The sequence below is a fragment of the Phalangium opilio genome, unplaced genomic scaffold (assembly GCF_054372755.1).
Source record: "Phalangium opilio isolate 3A_F unplaced genomic scaffold, DU_Popi_V2 ptg000003l_1, whole genome shotgun sequence".
NCBI lineage: Eukaryota > Metazoa > Arthropoda > Arachnida > Opiliones > Phalangiidae > Phalangium > Phalangium opilio.
This window is the reverse complement of record NW_028324145.1, coordinates 13,297,897-13,318,571: the sequence shown is the minus strand read 5'-3', so window position 1 is coordinate 13,318,571 and position 20,675 is coordinate 13,297,897. Positions and strand designations below refer to the sequence as shown.

The window sequence follows — 20,675 nt, the reverse complement described above, 5'->3', positions numbered from 1 at the left end:
CAACCTATTTTTGTGGAAAAACACGTAAAAAAAACCTCTAACAGGTGTGTACAGTGCCATAACGAACAGAGCGAAAAATAGACCGATTAAAAATTACGCCAATATATAAAAACTATACCAGAAAAAGTATCTTTTAGAACCTGTTACGCAAAAGGCTTGTTTTCAAAATTTAGTTCTAAAAAAATTGGGGGTTTTATTCGCCCCCCCCCTCTCCATCTTAATTCATTTCAACCTTGAAGGTCCAAATCATAACGAAAGTTTTAAACTAGATTACGTAAACTTGGTTTAATTTGTGAAATCTCATTAGACAAGCTAAACCAATTAAACGTTGCGTAAAAAATTAATTATTAAAGCTGGCAAACAAATCAAAACAGAGAGAGAGAGAGAGAGAGAGTGTGAGAGAGACAGTATCGCTTAATACTAATTGATTTAATAAATAACCTTTGACCCATGACCCACCGAAAAGAATAAAAAAATGATATACGGTTATGGTTCTAAAATAAGTAATAAATTATTCAAGCCACAGATAAGCCGAATGATAATCCATAAAAATGACCTTTTAACCTTTACGGCATTCCATTAAAGAAAGTCAACTCTATATGACCTTTAACCTTATAAGAGGCTAAAAGAGAACATATATATTGGCATTCCAGACTTTTAAAAGTCAACCAGTTATCGAGGTACTTGAAATAGGCCTAATCTTTCAACGGAGTTTACCTTTTCTAAATTAAGATCAACGCATCATTAGGCCAAAATAAAAAATATACCATGAAAGTTCTTGGGTTCTTGGCTTCCACGTGTGTTTCGACATAGTTCAACTTTGCGTCGGGAAGCCAAGCTAACTATATCGAGATGATAATGGCACAGTCAGGAAAAAGACCTAGGCTTCCCAAATGTCAGACGCTACGCTACTAAGGGTTGTCTGAAGGAGAAGCCGTCGAATAAGGAGACTCTCGCTCCTCTCTCTCTGTCAAAGAATAGAAATGCCGGAAAAGGGGAGGACCAGCCAGGACTAGGGTATCGGAAGTGTTGGCAATGAGCCCAAAAAGAGATCTTTCTCTTTCTCTCCCGGAGCTCCCTCTCTCTCTCTCTCTATCCCTTTGAGGAACAGTTACTCTTCGGCCAGCCATCCGCTTACGCTAATCGAAATAACGGAGCACTCACCGCATGCAGGGTGGGTATATTAGTGTCTGGTGTTATGTAGAAGTTAAGTTTCCGGGACTACTCCACAGAGTCCACAAAGCTATAGGATTATAATATACTTGAGACAATCTAAGACGATAATGGCGCCAATTGAACCACGTGTTTTTAACAATATTGGTGCTAAACATCACGTTTAAATCTCCCACAAACCATCACCTAATAGCACTAATTAAACATATTTAGTTGCAGAATTGGAATGAATGGTTCAATACCTTAAATTCCGATGAAGAACTGAGAGGTTTCATCCAACAGTTTTCCATCAGTCCAAGTATGCAACTTCATACACAACACAATACTTTTTTTCATTATAAAACGCGCAAGACGGGCGACTTAAACTTTTGTTCGGAAGTTTTTTTTCTTTGTAAAATATATTTTTAGACTTGCCTCCTTCTATGGATAACTATAAATAGGTACCCTTTTCCTAAGGCTAAGGGATGGGGATTCGAAGTAGCTGTTTCTTAGCGAGATAAAAAAGAACGTCTCTCTTCTCAACGCGCCTTTTAAATCCCTGCAATTTTTATGAGTCATAGCTTCCTCAGGACAGGAAGGCGTACGTTATATATACATACATACGTTTATATATATTTAGAGAAAAACATAAATGTAAAGGTCGTCTAAATATATATGCAAATTTGATTGATTGACAGATAGATAAGTGATAGGTGATATAGATTAAGCCTCTTTATCAATTATTTATTTATTAAACTATCTTCCTAAATTATGTGAAATTAAAAATAAGTCATTGACATTTTGACAGCGCGAGGACTTGGGTTGTCAATTTTTGGCTTCACGCGCAGACTCTGGGAATGGGGGCAGAATAAGGGGGATAGGATACTTAGCATCTTCGCGCCAAATTTTCCGAGTTATTCTTGAAGATTTTTAAGTTACATAAACAAATACTGCGGGATCCCTTTAATTTTTCAAACGTAGAAAAAAAAGAAGAGCGTAACACTAATAATAAAAACCACTACCTTCTTATGACCCCCTAAAAATTGAACCCCCAACATTTCTTGGAATTCTCCTCGCTATGCAAAGACTGTCTGTTTTACGACAACTTGGGAAGGAATTTTCCATCATATCTGAACTGATTCTCGAGTAGAGAGAGGAAGATTTGAAATTGGAAAAACTTTGGCAATAAATTTATCCTCAAAACGATTGAGAGGGTGTTGTGAGTGTTATTTAAATCGAACAACGAGGAAAGGGTTCTAAAAAGTGGTAGGTAAAAGACCTTGGGGGGTGGCTTGCGTATATTATACTAAATGATTTCGCAAGTGATACTTAAATGCCACTGTTTAAATTTTCCAAGACATACATAATGATAAGAAATCCGCCATCATTACCAAAGTTCCAATATTTCCAAATATTCATTAAGAAAATATTTAAATCTCAAATAGAAAATATTCCGAAATAAACTTATTTCAACAAAATAATATTGAAATAAAACATATTGGCTAAGATCAAACGGTGAATTGATAATGGGGGTTTATTTTAGAATTTGCGCGAAGGCTAAAAGAACCGAGAGCCAAGAGGAAACAATGCCGTAGAAATGCAAATAAGAAACAGCGTAAAAATAAGGAAATGAAAAATAAATAAAAAAAACTCAACATAAAATTAAAAGAATGGCATTACTTTCAAGGGCTTTCATACGAAGAAACGTGTTCTTCCCTCACTTTTAAAATTTAAATCTTCGTAAATACAAATGGACGGACGATTACGTTTTTAAAAGTCTCATTTCAAGAAGAACGTTTTCACTATTTCAACATGAAGAAGTGCAGAGAATGCTAAGGTTCTCTTAGAGAGACCGTTTGACGCGTAGCCAATAACTAGCCCGCTCGAGTCTAGCCAAGATAAGTTAGAAGTTGAAAACTGGGGCTTCTTTAATTCTTACTACGTAAGCGAGCGAGCAAAGTAGCGACGGCTAATGTTATGTTGGCGTCAATGGGGAGGAAGGCGGGAGGAATTTAAAGAGTTATCTATCTCTAGATTGAAAGCAGTAGTTGCCTTGAAGGTAGTTTTATTTTTTTTATTAGCAGCGTTCGTTTCTGTCAAATATATATACAACATACCCTAGACTCTAAAACGAAACGAAACGGCCAAGGACGAAATTTTGGATAAGATTCGCGTTTTAAACAAGAAACCGCATGTTTATGGTACCAATTTTTAGCAACTGGGGATAGGGGGAAGAGATAGTCTGACGTCACGCAGCCCCTCTCTGGTTGGAATTATTGCGAGTAGAATACTGTTTCCAACCGTTAGGGGGGATGAAACTTCAGTAGGAGATAGAAAGGTGTGACGTTTCAGGGTCAGAACTGTTAGCTCCCTATTAGAATGGGCTATTTACCCAACTTTGGGATGTTCATCTTGAACGTGGTTAAATTCATTTTATTATTTGCTTTATTCGGACATACACGAGGACCGACGTTATAAGAAGGCTATATACTACCGTAAGACGTTTCAATAACTGGAAGAAGCGAGAAAAAAGTTTAATTCAGAAATTTTCGAAATTACGCAACAATTTTCTCAATTTCTCGGTAAAAGTCTAACAGGAGTTTAAAGAAAAAAAATTGGTATTTGAAAAGGGAAAAAACTTCAAAAACAAGTAGGGAATTATAAAAAAATATATAGGAAACTGGTTTTACCCAAAAATATGTTTCATTCCATGGTGGTAATGTTAATTTCACCATTAAATCGCGTCAAGTATCAACAAAAACTTTCACTTTTTGTTGGCAAGAAATTATTAAAATACGCTTGCTATGTATGTAGCGATAACTGAAGTGTATCTCTTTAACATAATCGATTGAAATACAGTTTTAAGTACTTGATAACTTGGCCCAAGAAAAAAGAAAAAACGAAATAAAAATCGCCCAAAATTCTAGGTACCGCAAATTGACGCAAGACTTAATCACCGCTTATGATTAAGGTTTAGGTGGCGTAATATATTAAAAAGACTGGTTTTTTTTATTTTATTAAACGGAGCCTAAATTTCTTTACACCAATAAAAGGTCACGCTTAAAAAAAACCTAGGCGAATTAAGTAGGTTTGTAAATGTAATGTAATAAAATAAAATGAAAAATAAATAATAGGTCAAATTTAAAATATTTAGGCCTAGAAGGGTTTCTTTCTTTTTCACTTTTTTGAAATGGGAAAGCCCGGGCCATTCGCGAAGACTTAGCCAACAAAACGTACTTTGAAAATTGGCAACTCTTACCTATATTATTGTCGTTTCAGAAACAAATTAAATTGAAGTAAAAATATTCCCTATTTTGATAAGTAACAGAATTACTAAGTAAAAGATATTTACTTATTTTTATACTTGTTCTGAATTTTCATTAAAATTGGGTGACATTTTAAAAAAACTTGAAACTTAAAATTTCAAAAATAAATTCAACAGATTCCAACGTTAAATTCCTAGCGAATTTTGGGCACCAAAATCACTCCATTTTATAAACTTCAGTCAAAGTTCTTGAATGCATTCCTTAAGGGGGGTTACCCTAGTTTAAACAAAGAATCCCGCGTACTCCTACAAAGGGTGGAGTACTTAGAGCCTTTACAACAAGAAAACACAAAATGATAGTAAGCAAAAAATATTAATAGTAACCGACAGGTATCTATCTAAGAGAGATCAGTCATCCTTAGCTAACAGAAAACGTCCCTAGGTTATAGTAACACCCTGAACGGGGGAATTGAGGTCTTAGAGGCTGTACCTCTTTACCCTTTTCCACGGTGACATTTCTGCCAAAGCCGAATGACAGTTGAAAGAAGCCAAGGTTTAACGTGGTGCTGGGGATGAGAGAGGAGGGAGAGGACTGGCATGGGATGGCATGGCATGCATCGTCAAAATTCGGGGCTCTGTGGTTCAGGGGGAATATTATGACACTACAGCGGCGCTATGAGGAGACAGATGTACCACTTCACGCTCCTCCGGGATAAAAAAAAACTACGTCATTACAAAATTGCGCCTTTTTTATGCATCTACAGGGTAGAGGGAGATGAGAGCAGGTTTTTCAAGGGATGGTGGAAGCTAAAATGATTCTCTTCTCTCATTTACAAAAGGTTCAACTGATTGCGGTTGAATTGCACTCACAAATGACTGGCATAACTAAGGTTGTCTTAATTTCCACAGAAAAATAACCCGCGACCACCAACCACGTCAAGTGAATGGATCTCATGACGGGGACTAGTGTACACCCTAGCTGTGCAACCCAAAATGACCCGAAGCTCCTTGACCATTCCCACAAATGCTACCCTGGGACACGCATGGGACAAAGAAAGGTAAAATACAACACATCTCATTGGCCTGGGCGCAAAAGAGCTATCTCAGTTGTGACGTCACACTAAGGCTTCTGAGATGGGGGGAAACATTCTCCGTAGTTCGAACGGACTCGAACGTTTCACCATCCCTTGGAAAATAATAAAAAAAACATTCCACGGCTCCCATGATAGAATCATTCCAAGTTAAAGCATTGAAAGAAGCCAACAACTGTTCGACACACACGAGGGGAGGGACATACATCTTTTTATTTAGTAGAAATGGCTCTTTAATAACCCTAGCACTGCGCAATAATATGCACAACTGTTTCTTCGACAGTATACTCTTCTTTAAGAGATTAAGCGAGATGAGAACCCAAGAAGCCAGCGAGATGAGAGCGCCGTTTACAACTCGATAAATCTTATCTTAGCATATAAACTATCGTATATCAAAAATTAATATATTTCGCAAGATATTTGTCTTGTCGTTCAAAAATTTGAATTAAAAAGTTCTTTAGGAAAAAACCGCTAAGTAAGAGTAGAATTTCTTCATCTAGGAAAGAGAATAAATATGAAAATGCGTATTTCCAATTTTGACAGAATAGCTTGGAACGTTGTTAGAATAATAAAAAAATATTATTAAATTATATTATATTAGGAAAGGGGGAATTTATTTAATTTTTTTTTAGTGGTAGACCTAAAGGCGATAGTTTCCTTTAAGTTATCTGCTCTAACAGGTTGCCAGAAAAATTATTGGGGGTTTTTACGAAACTGGGGGGGGGGCGAAAGAGGGAGATTTTACGCATTTTCCATGCCTTAAGGGGATACTAGAATTCCTGATTTCCCTATGTCGGCAGAGGAGAATTGTCAAAAGTAACCGTGAAGTAACTTATACCTAAGCGAAACTAATAAAGAAAAAAAAAAGATGTTGAACTGTTTATTAGCGAAGGCCTCGCTTAGGAGTGGACAGAACTACAACCTGAGATGTTTTTCCATTTCAAAATTCCCTGAATTTTCCAGGTTTCTCTAATAAAATTCTACATTTTAATAGACCCTATTCCAAAAGATGGACTGCAGTATCGTCCACTTGCAACAGGGTTATAACGGAACATCCGGGAGGCAAGACAAGTGGAGTTGACAACAAAGAAAGGGCCTTATCATAATTTAGGTCCTGTCCTCGTAACAAAACAAGGTGGTCAACACACCCACCGACTTTTCAAAACTGTATACCTGTTTAAAACGTTACTTCTGAGTCTTAATAACATCAAAGTGTTATTAAGCCTAACTTTACAAATATATTTAGCAATTTTGAAACCTTTTTCAAAAAAAAGGACAATTCGGTAGTGCATCAACCCAAATAATAAAAAGAGGCCAAACACGCTTAAAATCAAGAGAGAGAGAAAAGAGAGTTACGAAATCTTTAACAAGCATCGAAGAAATCGGTTATCAATAAATAAACGAGCTCGGCATACTATACGAATAAATCTAGATAAAAGTTTGTAAAAAGAACGGAAGAGAGAAAGAGAGGGGGAAATACACTAGAGAAAGAGAGAGAAGGGAGAGAGAGAAAGAAAGAAGAGATCCTCCAAATGTCAAAGACATAATCAATTGATTAATATCTCGAACAAAAGAAACCTAGCAAGTAGCAATTTGTAACGCGACAACAAAGCCAAATATATTTATACATAGCGGGGGAGAATTCTAAATGCATGCACACACACGGATCTTATGACAGTTAGGCTTAAGGTTGGGAGTGGGGGGATGGGGGTAAATGCACACACCACGTGAGGCAAGCACGTGACGTGTATAGGAAGCGCATCCCGCGCGCGAATGACGGACGGCTGGATTCAATCTTCTTATTCCTTTCTGGCTAAGCCTTGGCATTAAAACTTAACCAAGGAACCAACCCTAAACAGGTCTCTATCTCTTCCAAGAACTAACCGTCAAAAAAGGATGAGCCCGTAAAACAAGTTTCTTATTTGAAAGTCAGAGGCGTTAAATAACAGTCAAAAAAGTTTTATTATTATTCAGCCTTGGTCAAGGTCGATTTATCTAAGGCGCATGCGCCATCATTATTAAGCCTTTGAAAGAAGAAAAAAATATGTATATTTCGAATTTTATTTATTTCTTTTTCTAGGATGGGAAAATTTTAAAAAACACCGTCGTCATCATCCCCTTGAAGGCGAATGGAATTTAACTTTCAAAAACATTAACGGGAAAACGGGTGCAGTTTCGGTTATAGAGATAGAAGATAATAAACAGGAAGTTAAGCCGAATCTCTTACGCAATTCTTAATCATGAGTCAATATATAACTTCGCGTTTATCTACTTCGGGAAGTTAAAAAGGGTTACTTAAAATAATATATTTAACAAAACAGATAAAACCATTTCTTTTCTTTTTTGGCTATAAGCGACGATTGGCCCAAAGCAATAATATAATATACCTAACAGGAAAAATTATCCCTTATACATGTTATACATATACATGTACGAAATATAATTTTTAATTCTAATCCTAGATTTAAGATTAAAGCCTTTTTGAAAAACATTTCTTTTTTTTTTCTTTCTTATTTCTTTGCAAAACTTCAAAATAACAAAGTTATATATATTCGATTGACGTCATAAGAAAGCGATCAGTGAAATCGTACTATTATCAATAACAAATTGAAATATCGGCTTGTTTTTATAATACGAAGGGGATTAGATTTTATTTTCCTAAACATAATATTTTCGATCAATTTAATTTAAGGCCAAATTTCGGGAAGACAAAATTAAAATTAATAGAAAGGTGTGAAGATAAAAAACTAAATCACGAAAAAAACAATTTAAGTAGAGAAGCTATTTCATAATTTTTCAAAAACACCTTTCGTAACCTACCTAACTTGAAATTTCACGAAACATTAATTTATCGAATTTATTTATCATGATTTGTAAACTTCTCGTTTTAAACTAATTTACGGTACTTTTTTTTAATTTGAAAATGTTGCCTTAACTTCCTAAATCATCTTAAACAATTTAGCTAATTTATACAGAGGGGGGGGGTTAAGTATTTCAATTTTCCCTCAGTTTCCACTTCATTAGGCGGTAATTTTGAAAGAGAGAAAACCACACTAGGCTAAACCGCGATAAAAAATGGGGTTAAATTTTATTTAGTGGGAAAAAAGTCATTCCAGGTCACGTTGAAAAAAAAACTTCAAACTTCAAAGTGTATGTAATATAACATTGATTACTATATTGCAACATTTTGCACTCTTGGGCGGCGAAGGTTAGGTTATATTCCGATAAAGATTCGGTCTCCTTTTTATAAATTAAAATTAAATTAATTTAATTAATATTTAACATTATTAACAACGGCATAATTCCGTGGTACTGTTATATTGTATATCTTTTTAAGTGATTTTTGTAAAAGGGTTAGAAAGACTTAACACGCTCGGCTTAACACTGTCCAAAACTTCTGACGTAAAACAGCTGAACAAGAAGAGGGAAATGGCGCGCGAAAATATTATAGTTTTATTTTATACCCATACATTTTGCGGGAAAAGGCCATCTCCGTTCGTTTTCCCGCCAAAAACGTTTCGTTTATATTATTTTGAGCGGGAAAATCTCCACGCGCTCGCAAAGAAAAAAAAATGGTAAAAATGTTTATAAAATTGTATTTTCTTTAATTTGTTTGCATTATAAGTAACCCGTTATGTTGCAATTTCGTTGCCTTAAAAATATTATTCTACAACCCCACTATCTCTAAACTACTTTGAAACATGTGTAACTTTACAATCTTATTCCATTTCTTTTGTATATTTATCAGAAACGTGAATATATCCGTGGAGGATTCAAACTTACTACAAAGCCGTTTTGGTAACCTAAAAAATGCCTAAACTTCTCAACTCTTTCGTTAGTTAGTCTTAGAGATTTTCGAACGTTTTTTGAATAAATTAAGCCAAGCGTAACGTCAAAAAAAGCCCAAAAAATATATTGCAGGGCAAGTAACACTTCTTGAAACGAATAAAAAAAATCTACATTAAAAATCCATTGATAAAGGGAGAGGCCTAGCGAGAAAAATACGTTTTAAAAAAAAAGGAAGAGAAAAAAATTTATATATTAAATAAATTTATAGATTCAAGCCTAAAGTGCATTATTTTTATAAAACAATCATGGAAGACCACTTTTATTTAAACAGGAAGCTATTTCACCTACGCCTTAAACAATGGTTTAAATCATTCCCATGCCTAATAGACCAAAAAGCGCGTGCAAAAAACGCGCGAAATGTTAATGCTTTCCTCTCGCGCCAAATCTAAAATTGTTAATTGAGGGTAGAATTTCTAAGTTGTAAAAATAACAGCTAAGAAGAAGCAACTGGGAAAATATTGAATTTTCTTGGCGCTGCCAAAACTATAAAAAAAGCTTATTCCGCTTCCAGATTTAGAACCCCCTCTCCCAAAACAGAAAACAAGAAAACAAGCAAACTTCATACCTAAGTTACGAAACATTTACGAAAAAGAATTTTCCCATTAATGGGCCAAATAGAAAAACCATATTTTTTTATTTTGACGTTTGTTTCTCGCCAGATTACATAAGACATATACAGTATAGACGGACGCGACTTTTTTATGTCTATTGCGTCATTAAATAACATTTTTCCGAATTGGCCTAGAATTTCTTACACTGACAGAGAGAGAGAATCTTACCGAGAAAAATTCCCAATGCGTCTTAACAAACAGGTTTAAAAACACATCTCACAAACCCACGTATTCTTATATTACAAATTGCAAGACTGGGTAACTAATACGTATGATAATAATTGCGGGAAATTATGAAACTTTCTAGGATTTTCCTAGTATAATAGGCGAGATATTTAAAGCGAGTTTTGATTAAATTTTTGATTTTTAACAAAGATGCGTTTAAATTACGAGAAAGCTATTGCTAATGGATTTTCCCCGTTCCTCAGGTATTGGTAGGTAACCTGAGAGATAAAAGGTGATAGCAGTTCAGTTTGGATCAGTACTTGAATTGAAACTAGCTAATCTGGATAAACAGAAGACCTGACACTGAGAGGGGGGAATAAAATTACTCTAACCCCCAACTTAATAACTCTCATCAGAACTTTCGATAATTTACTTTAAATAATCTAAACCACTTGTCAACAAATTTCTTCCTCTAAGATATTGGGGGAGGGAGGGACGCAAGGCCAGAAAAAAAGGAGGGGGGGATAAAAAACATAGAATTAGGCAACATTCGAAATGATTCGATCAAATCCCCATAAAGATAAATAAATAAGAGGGAAGAGAAAGAAGAGAAGATAGTGTCTGATAGTACGACGTCAAAAAAATTAAAACGGCGTCAGTGCAAAGTTCGAAATTTTTTAACTGAAACCCCGGTGTCACATGACACAACTGTCAAAGGCGGGGAATACCCTTTCCTCTCTATATTGATATACCCAGTTGACATTTGATATAAATTTATAATACCTAAAGTAATCATCAATGGCCTCGTATTGCATATATCAAAAAAAAAATGTTTTTCAGATAAAACACTTTCCAATATAAAGCTTCGCGAAGCGTCTGTCTTTCCTAATAGATAACTTCAAGCAATATACATCAAGGTTGTGACTATAAAAAAAGAAATGTATTGCCTAAGGAGGGCACGAGATTCCGCCTGATTTAAATTGAAAAGGTCCATACGAGAGATACCCTAAATAATGCGATTATCCTTCAATGATTCTAGACGAACCTTTTGATTTAATGAAGCGACCTTAGGGGGTAGTGTATAAAGTTATATTAAGGATAAATGCCATCCTTTAGTATTGAACTTATTGGTTCCATTTGGGCGAACAGTAAACTAAGTGTTTGATAGAAATATCAAGCGCGCATCGATTTGTCCTCGGTTGGAAATTGGCGGCAAAAGGTCGATCTATTTGGCACGAGACCAAAGCCCCCCCCCTGGCAGTGGCATGGGACAAAGATTGTCTTGTTTCTAATTAATACGGCCCCAGGGCAAAGGGTCCAATAGATAAAAATCTGATAATTGCGGCGGCACAAATTTTAATGAATTTTCTCTTTTCCGGGTTGCCTTAAGTGACAAAAATTTAATCTGGATTTTAACTTGGTTTAATAAGTTACTGACGGGACCCCCTAATTCACAAATAAAACGAAACCAAGGACAGAAACTCTTTAGAGCTAGTTGTCTTCATGCGGATGTAGAAATTTCCCAATAGCTTATTAAATCAACATCTTTCTTTCTTTTAAAATTCATTTCAACAATTCAAAATGTTATTCCTTTCTTTACAAAACAACTTTCGAGTTTTAGGTTAAATTTCTAGCTTCCTGCTTTTAAAAGTATCTATTCTTCAAGCACCAACGCCTGGTAGCGTAAGGTCACGCGTAAAGGGGACAGAGAATGACCTTCGGGCAGTTGGGAATACCGAACAGGGAGACGTGAAAGGTCAAAAAACGACCTGTAAAAAGTAAAGAATAAAATGGGTATTTTCTACTTTCTATTCCCTTTCAATTTACTCTAGCTATGTAAGCCCATAAGTAGAGTACTGTACCATTCTAAAGACTGGTTTCAAATACCCTAAGCCCCCGTGAAATTCACCGATAAACCCAAGGCAACCCTTTAGTGTCAAAAGGCCGTGAATGAAGGGCACACCTGCAAATACAACACTATCACCACCATCACCTTGTCAGAGATAACATCGTTTTCTATTTTATTTAACAACTATTGACTATTGTCAATATGTCATTCATCGCGTTTTTTTTTTTTTGAATAGACCAATTCGATGGAGCTGGTTAACCCCAGCCTTTCACGACCCATCTCCGATTCTCGCCTTTTGACACCTGCTTAGTACCTTTGTACGTCTCCCATACAAAGAGTTAGAGTTGCCCACCGTCGAAATGGCCTCATTGGTCCCAGGGGAACAGATACAGAAAAAAAAAAAGAATTTACCCCCAAACTTAATTTGACAGAATGATACGTCAAAACTAAAGAAAAAATCCTACTGCTTACTTATCAATATTACACAACCCCAGATTACTCTAAATAGCGGTTAATTATTTCCTTTTGTTTAGAAAAAAAAAAGAAAATAGAAAAGTCTTTCATAGAATAGAATAGTACTATTTTTTGGTAAGAACAATGGGTTCCCAAATGACTACCGTTGCATCTACAACATAACGTTACTGCTAATAAAACGGTAGAATGCGGGACTTATCCACGAGCGTGGTTACGCATCGTAAATATCGCTGAAAAATCAGCAAAGCACGACGCCAACTAAGAGACCCTCTACTTAGAAAAAGAGTCCTTGTACTCGCGTAGGAGATTCAAAAGTTAATTTATGGGCGAATATAAAAACGCGGGAGGGATGGTGAAAGAATTTTAATTTAAAATGATCGTAAAGCTTAATTCCCCCAACTATATATATTAAAATAAAGGAAGAAAAGATGACAATGGAAGTCACGTGATTAAGGTTGTAATTCTTGCCCCCCCCCCTTCCCCTGTCACCCGGAAAAACCTCTGGTAGTGGAAATTTGCGATTTGGAAAAGAGAAAAAACATCTTTTTATTTATAAATGAATTTTGTATTTCATTTTTTTAATATTAAGGTTTGGTGATTTAATGTTAGTTGTTATATTATTTTTAACTTTTTTGCTATTTTTCCATAAAGAGAAAGAGAGAGGGAATGAATGAATGAATGAATAAACTTAAGCCTATTTTTGAGAGTATTGAATGAGTACGTTTTCAGACTAGAAGCATTGATACAGGCTACTTTTTACTGAACTTTGTCAAAACTCCTTGTCTGAAAACTTCGCGTAAGGTTATCATGGTATCAGATAGCCGAGTGAATAGGGCACCCTAAAATACATGGGGGCCCTGGACATCAGCATCACCCTTAATCCAAGCCCGGATAGGGGTAAACGAAACCAAGATTCATTGTTAATTAAAGGGGCAGTAAACTACACTATAATACCATCTCTTCACTAGTTAAAACCACCTTCCCTTAACCCATTAAATAATTTCACTACTTCGTACTAGAAAGTAAAATAACCTACACGCGGATGAAGACAATTTTTGACATCCAATATGGCGGAAGAGAAAAGAAAGAAACGAAATCTTAAAAATCGCGGTGTCATTAAGAAATGTTTTACGAAACAAGCGAGAAATTGATAGATAAACATTAATAAAAATTATAGGAAGGCGATTTAGCTAGCGTGTGTGTGTGTGTACAGCAAGCCCAAAGCCCGTTATCAAAGATGGTGGAGCATATCAGGATAGAAAGAAAAAAAAAACTAAGAGTTGAAAACTTTATCCAAGGACACTTGCCCCCTTTTCTTTAGACTTTATTATCATTTAAAAAAGGGGGGAGTCTAAAGAGGTGGTGAGGGGGGATAGCCAAAAAATCCACCACGTAATAACGTAGTTCAAATATATGTCTTTTTAAACAGTCAGCGATAAACAACGTTACAAAAAAATGCCAATGAAGCAAATTTATACTAAATAAATTACTTATAATTTCTTTTTAAAAATTCTCTCGATGACAGCAGCTCTATGCCTTTGACAATATTAAATACGCGTATCTGATAAGATAAGGTTGCTGGGGTCAATTTTAAACGGTTTGGCTTTGATTAGTTTAATTTTAAAATTTTGTAACGAGAGGTTTGAGTATTTCAACAAAATTTCCACTGAAATAAATTTGGGAAAATCCATCCAAACAAACTTTCCCCGCGCTATCAAGTGTTTGACCTCTAACCTATTCAAGGTTAAACTAACACGGACTTTGTGTATTTGTTATTTGACCAATGCTATCAAGTGTTTGACCTCTAACCTCTTCATTGTTCAAGGATAATAATTAAACACGGACTTTGGGAGTTTGAACTAAATTGGTCAGAACAGCAAATACAGCTTTTAACCTTTTGACCTCTATCTTTTACAAAGTTATCAATTGAACAAATATTTAATATAAAGTTCAAACTTACTAAAAGGGGGACGTATCTCACGTGGAATTTTTATAAAACACGTGAACAGTGACGTATAAACCCCAGTTATTCAGCCATTTTTCGTTTCTCCCATGACGATACATCACCAGGATTATGGAGAAAATTCTCGACTTTATCAATATTTTATGTCAAATCCCAAATAGAAAAAAAAATATGGGATAGGTTGAGTTTATCTCGGTAAAAAAACGACCCCATTATTATTGTATTCACTGTCTTTTTCGCTGATAAAAAAAAATTGCTCTGGAGTGGATCATACCTGAACGTATCTCGATTCTAAAACCGTTGCCTTCCCTCCCCCCCTTAGCAAATCGTTACGAGTGTTTGCAAATACTTGTTTGTTCGTGAAATTTAAATGTTTATTCCTTAACCCATTCATTCTTTATCAAATTAGCTAAGCTACGATTAGGATTAAATAATAATCTGGTTTTTAAAAGTCTTAAAATATTTAAAACTTGGGATAGAGAAAAAAAAACGTGTTTCATTTTGGTCGGTTTCTTTAAAAGCCCGCGGTGGTTTCGTGTGTTATATATGTGTTACCCTTGGGCTTTCACAATTTTTTATCCTAACTAAACCGGAATTTTAATATAGAAACCAGAAATCAAGTTGAAAATTATCCTGACATCGTAAAAAACGATAAAAAAAATGGTTCATTTCGATTATTTTGGGTTACCTTTTAAACCTAGACGCTAGTTTCGACAACTTAAAACCCTACTCTGACGTTTGGCTATGACACGTAAAGGTAGTATATTTGTTCGCGACATGTGAAGCATTATAATTACAGTCAACAAAGTAAGCAATAAACATTCGTTCAACAAATTTGACGTTGAATTGTCAAAGTGTTTACTGAATTTCCTTCAAATTTCTCAGTAAATTTACCCCGATTTAATTATCATCGCGATTAAAAACGTTACTCTAAATTAAATATATCATTACTAAACAAGGAAGTGAAGGCGCAGTTTGGTTTGGCGCCATTTAAGGCACACGTGTTAGGAGAACGTAAAAGTACTAAGCCTAAATGTCTATCGTAGGTTCTCTCGCATATTGGAGAAAAGCGCGCCGTCGATGATTACGAGTTATGCCACGTGGGGAGAAAAAATTTGAACAAAAACTTACCACGCTTGTTAGTTTTCATTTTGTTTAGAGCCACCGCGACTCGATTACGCGAAACTTAAGTTCGATTAAAACTTTTGGAGGTAAAAACGCCGCTTGTAAATCCACACAAGACGAAGTACAAATGTCATAAAACTTTTTGGGACCGCTTCGAAAAAGATAACAGCACGCTAGCGCGGAAACGCCAGATTGAAAATGAAAACTTTTCCTGCCAAGAATGACGGTTGGAGGGAACGAGGCACAAAACGCACGTTGACTACTTGTCAAAGGCGCTGCGCATAGCGGGAAATCATGAGCCCAGAGCCCGCCAGAAACTACGAGATCTAAGGGGGACCAATTTCTTCCCCCATTAAGATAAAAGTTTGGCGAGTGTGGCGCCATCTCTAGGCCGAACTTAAAACTAGGTCTATCGTACACGTGGTTTCATTGTTTGACGGGGTATTTCTCTCAACTGTCAGATTGCCGCGCTGGTTTGATCATACACATTTTGAATGGTCATTAACAACAGTCAGCAAAATGGGCTATTTGTTAAATTACCATGATAAAGGGGATACAATTTTAAACCTAGCATCATTTGAGAATACTATGTTGTCCAAGGCAACACTAGGAATTCATTAGAATATATACCCTTGTCCCTTACTCCATGCTTTGTCAACACTTCATAGCCAAGTTTTGACAATTGCCCCACCAAAATGACATATTTCAAAACAGTATTTACCATCTTTCAGTTGCTTGTACTGTTCTGATGAGACGAATAAGTAAACCTCATTGGATGAATCCCTTAGTTTTGTATCGTTGTTGTCCTTAGAAGAGCTGGAATCTCCAAGATCAAGTTTCGGTGATTTTGCCGCCATTTTTTAAGACTAGGCTATAATGCCTAATGTCCTACTCCTACAGCAAGTTCTTTGTGATAATTGATACCTTTTCTACAAGCTATTTATATCTAATACCCTTTAAGTCCACGTTTAAGGTATTAACGCTTGTATGTTAGAACTAATTTGATCACTGGTAATAACTAATTAAACGTTAAAACCTAATAAAAATTATAAAAACGCGCCTACCGTACCGAACAGCCCGCTTTGACAAGTGTTAACCGACTGACAGTTGAGATCCAGACCCGGATTCTCCAATAGGGCGGGAAACAAGCCAAAACAAGAATCGTGTAAAAGGTTTTGAAAATATATAAAAGAATAGTAAAATTCTCTTTAATATAACTTCTTCAAGTGGAAAATTTCAAATAAACACGAGGGATAAGTAGATGTCTAATTAAAACGTTTAGAAACTTAAATAAACAAATTCAAATAGAAATTTTTTACTTAACTTATTTCCGGCTCTACTCTTTCGAGGATACGTTTTATCACGTGACTTTTAAAAAATATGCTATTGGAGGATGATCAGTGTTACTGTCATCGTCTGCATAAACAGTGACACGGGTTTTTGTCCAAACAAGGGAACCGTGCTGTTTGTGACTAAAAAATTAAATTCTAGGTTTATTAATTCTAATTAGTCTTACTAACCATGGATTCCGCGATGGCCCAAAAGACGTGGGAATTTTCAAATGACGTCGAAACGGTGCAAAGTGTCGATGATTTGTACAAATATAATCGACGTCAACAGCAAGACATCCTGACTGCTAAGCCTTGGGAAAAAGAGTAGGAACTCGTATTTATAGCGCCTAACTTAATTAAAATTAAAATATTTATCCCCACAGTCCTCATTACTTCAAAGACATCAAAATCGCGGCTCTGGCTCTTTTAAAAATGGTCATGCACGCTCGTTCAGGTGGCACTCTGGAAGTTATGGGTCTTCTTTTAGGCAAAGTCGATGCTAATACCATGATTGTCATGGACTCCTTTGCCCTACCAGTTGAGGGCACAGAAACTAGGGTTAATGCTCAAGCCCAAGCTTACGAGTACATGGCCGCTTACACTGAAACCTGTAAGCTTGTGGGGCGTTTAGAAAATGTTATTGGATGGTACCATAGTCACCCTGGTTACGGCTGTTGGTTATCTGGAATTGATGTCAGCACCCAAATGTTAAATCAACAATTTCAGGAACCTTTTGTGGCTATTGTGGTAAAGTATTTGAAGATATTTAGTGTAGGTAACATTTTTAACTGACCTGTATCATAGATTGACCCAGTTAGAACAATCTCTGCTGGGAAGGTCAACTTGGGAGCTTTCAGAACGTACCCTAAAGGTTACAAACCTCCGGATGAAGGTCCATCGGAATATCAGACTATTCCTTTGAATAAAATTGAAGACTTTGGAGTACACTGTAAACAATATTACTCCCTGGAAGTGTCTTATTTCAAATCATCCTTGGATCGTAGATTATTGGATTGTCTATGGAACAAATATTGGGTCAACACCCTGAGTTCCTCAAGTCTTTTAACTGTAATTAGCAATCCCTTATAATAACCCAAGTACAACGAAGTACAAATACTCATTTGTATCCATCCATTTTTAGAATGCTGATTATACAACTGGTCAAGTATTTGACCTTTCGGATAAACTGGAACAATCTGAATCGCAACTGGGGCGCGGAGGTTTCATGTTGGGCATTGATCCCCATGAGAAAAGAACGGAAGATAAATTGGCAAAAGCCACAAAAGATTGTTGCAAAACAACCATCGAAGTTATTCACGGACTTATGTCCCAAGTTGTCAAGGATCGTTTATTTAATCAAGTTAAAAAAACTAATATGGCTTGATTAATTAATTAATTAATAAATATCGAACACCACAAATTGTTATTAACAATCACATTCTTTTAATGTACATTGAATAAATTTTCTTGTCAAATCTTCCTTTTTAATAAAGTAATTAATCCTCGGGTGTTTCTTGAATTTTGACTCGGGTTTCCTTTCACACAGTTCTCCAAAAGAAATTGTTCAATTTAATGAACTATTAGCGAACTATTAATTAATGACTCCGAAAATATCATTTATCTTTTACACTAATTGCAATTAAATGAAAAAAACAACGATAAATGGAGATTACAATAAGGGGAAATATTTAATGAAACATCCTCAACTAGTCCTAAAAAACAAAAAGGTTACGCTGCTAAAAAACAAACTCGTTAGTATCATATTGTAATGACTAGTAAAGGAGTTGGATATAGTTTGTTTGTTTAAACTTCATTAAAGAAGACCAAAAATTAATTCAAATGAATTTCACTACGCAAAAAGAGAAAGAACACTTTTAAGCAGGGGGTAATTGAACGCTTGCAGCGTAAGGAGGTGGTGGTGGTGGCATTTTGGCAATCAACTCGTAGTCAGGTTGTAAAAGTGCCTTCATCAGAAAGAAAAGGCAAACATTAGGTTAGATATATTTTAAATAAAATGAAGTGAAGGAGGGAACGAACGGAAGAATTGTCTTCACCTCTCCATCAACGTCAATGTAGGTTTCCACTAAACGTGCCATTTGTTGGAATTTAAGGTACTTGTAACAAGACCAGACAATTCCCATCATGTAGACCTTGATGATCATGTAAATGACAAATGCAACCATAATGATGGCGCAAAGCCATTGAGGGTCTAAGGACAACAATTCCTTTTGCAAGGGAACCCCTTTAACCTCTTCCAAGAAATGCCTGACATTTGGCATGTAAGAAAAGTAGCTGACCGCCGTCAACGCTGACACCACAAAGTCAAAGATTTGGATGCAGAAAAATGGCATCAGACAGTTGGCCCGACCCTTAATGATTCCGTACAGTAACAGGGCGGTGATGCCACCCATACAAAATGTAATTGTAATTCCAACTGGAATGTCTTCTACCATCATCCAATCCCCAAAATTTAACATGAATTCATTAATTCCCACGTTAAAAAACCAATGACACTACTAATTACACTTACGTGTGCACGCTTCTTTAACAAAGGAATAACCCGAGGATGCCCCTTCACTCAAATCAGGTAATTGAGGAACTCCAACAGAATCATTTTCCGAAGGGTTGGCTGAAGGTGAAGGGTTATTGAAGCCAGTCCAGTTTGAGAAACTGTCCTTGACCTCGGGATGGACCATCATACTCACAAAAAGTACAAGGGCCATGCTGTTTAAGATCTTTTTTACAAGACAGTAAATTAATTAAGAAATTAAATGATAATTACATCAATTTAATATATAATTTACCAGATGCCAAATGCCAATAATCATGGCACCCGTCTTGACATGAAAGCATAAGCAACATCTAAAGTTTTCATTGCTAAAAGTAACAATAACTTGATTGTTAAAGAAGAAGTGCCTTGTCTAAAATAGTACTTTAATCGCAATTTAATTACTTATAAGGGGGTATTTAAGTGTTATGGAAAGCAGTTAAGTATAATTAATATTAAATAAACAAACATACCTGATAAGCATCTGTGAATGTTGAGTTGGCTGATGATGATGAAGCATCTTGTTTCTCATAATCAGATCACGGAATCCAAGGCTTATTCAAGTGTCTTCCTCCAAAAATTATTTAGATTGATTTGATTTGTTTTGAATCCTAACAACAAAGTGGTGTAACAACAACGATCAACAATTACGGCTCACGGCCATTGGCCTATTTTATTTTCCCTATCAACATCACAATACAAAATCCAAACCAAAGACCACACAGACATACCTTACGAGTACGCTCACACCCAAGTAGCTTATCTACCAGTTTTCCACAGCTTTTTAATTCTCAATTTTACCGATAGGTGCTAAAAAGTAACAGCTTTCACATTACGATGTATATTTATTCTACAAGTATGGTTGGACTTGTAGATAAGACCTGATACGCATTTGTATCGTTAATTATATGGTCTTTGCAAACTACTCAATACGTTGTATCATCGATCGATCGATTACCTCATCGATTACGCCATTTATCCACCATGGAGCAATATTTGAGGAGATCTATATGAAATATAACTCGTATACACGGCTATATTTGGATAAAATTATTACAATCACAATATTATAACAGGGATAGATTTAATTTTAGAAATAGGAATGGAGAACAGAGTAATGTGGGCGCGCGTCAAAGTCCCGGACTGAAGTAAATGCTCCATTCCTACTTCTAAAATTAAATTTATCCCTGATTATGGTTTTCTATACGCTTTTGCTACCTGTAGTTGACCACAAAGTCCAAACTTATATGAA

At 35.7% G+C, this 20,675-nt stretch overlaps 3 protein-coding genes across 4 annotated transcripts in view; 1 reads left to right on the top strand and 2 right to left on the bottom strand.

The window, feature by feature from the left end:
• LOC149717956 (uncharacterized) overlaps window positions 1-16,848 on the bottom strand; it is a 36,777-nt gene extending 19,929 nt beyond the window's left edge. The window contains exon 1 of one of the 2 annotated variants that reach the window (XM_089841765.1): window positions 16,266-16,848. In XM_089841765.1, the coding sequence (XP_089697891.1) occupies window positions 16,266-16,401 (136 nt within the window). In that variant the 5' untranslated portion in view covers window positions 16,402-16,848. Of the gene's footprint in view, window positions 1-15,550; window positions 16,164-16,265 lie in introns of those variants that run through there. The other variant, XM_089841766.1, reaches the window with a different exon arrangement.
• Window positions 16,849-16,950: 102 nt separating this feature from the next.
• Window positions 16,951-18,394, top strand: CSN5 (COP9 signalosome subunit 5). Its single transcript, XM_089841767.1, has 4 exons — window positions 16,951-17,199; window positions 17,259-17,622; window positions 17,680-17,943; window positions 18,017-18,394. Exons 1-4 carry the CDS (start codon window positions 17,066-17,068, stop codon window positions 18,257-18,259), a joined length of 1,005 nt encoding a protein of 334 aa, XP_089697893.1. The 5' UTR covers window positions 16,951-17,065; the 3' UTR covers window positions 18,260-18,394.
• Window positions 18,296-20,155, bottom strand: LOC149717954 (lysosomal-associated transmembrane protein 4A). Its single transcript, XM_089841768.1, has 5 exons — window positions 19,897-20,155; window positions 19,680-19,752; window positions 19,406-19,610; window positions 18,930-19,321; window positions 18,296-18,839 (listed from the first exon to the last, which is right to left on the bottom strand). The coding sequence occupies exons 1-5, from the start codon at window positions 19,953-19,955 to the stop codon at window positions 18,750-18,752; spliced, it is 819 nt and encodes a 272-aa protein (XP_089697894.1). The 5' UTR covers window positions 19,956-20,155; the 3' UTR covers window positions 18,296-18,749.
• Between the last annotated feature and the right edge of the window lie 520 nt (window positions 20,156-20,675).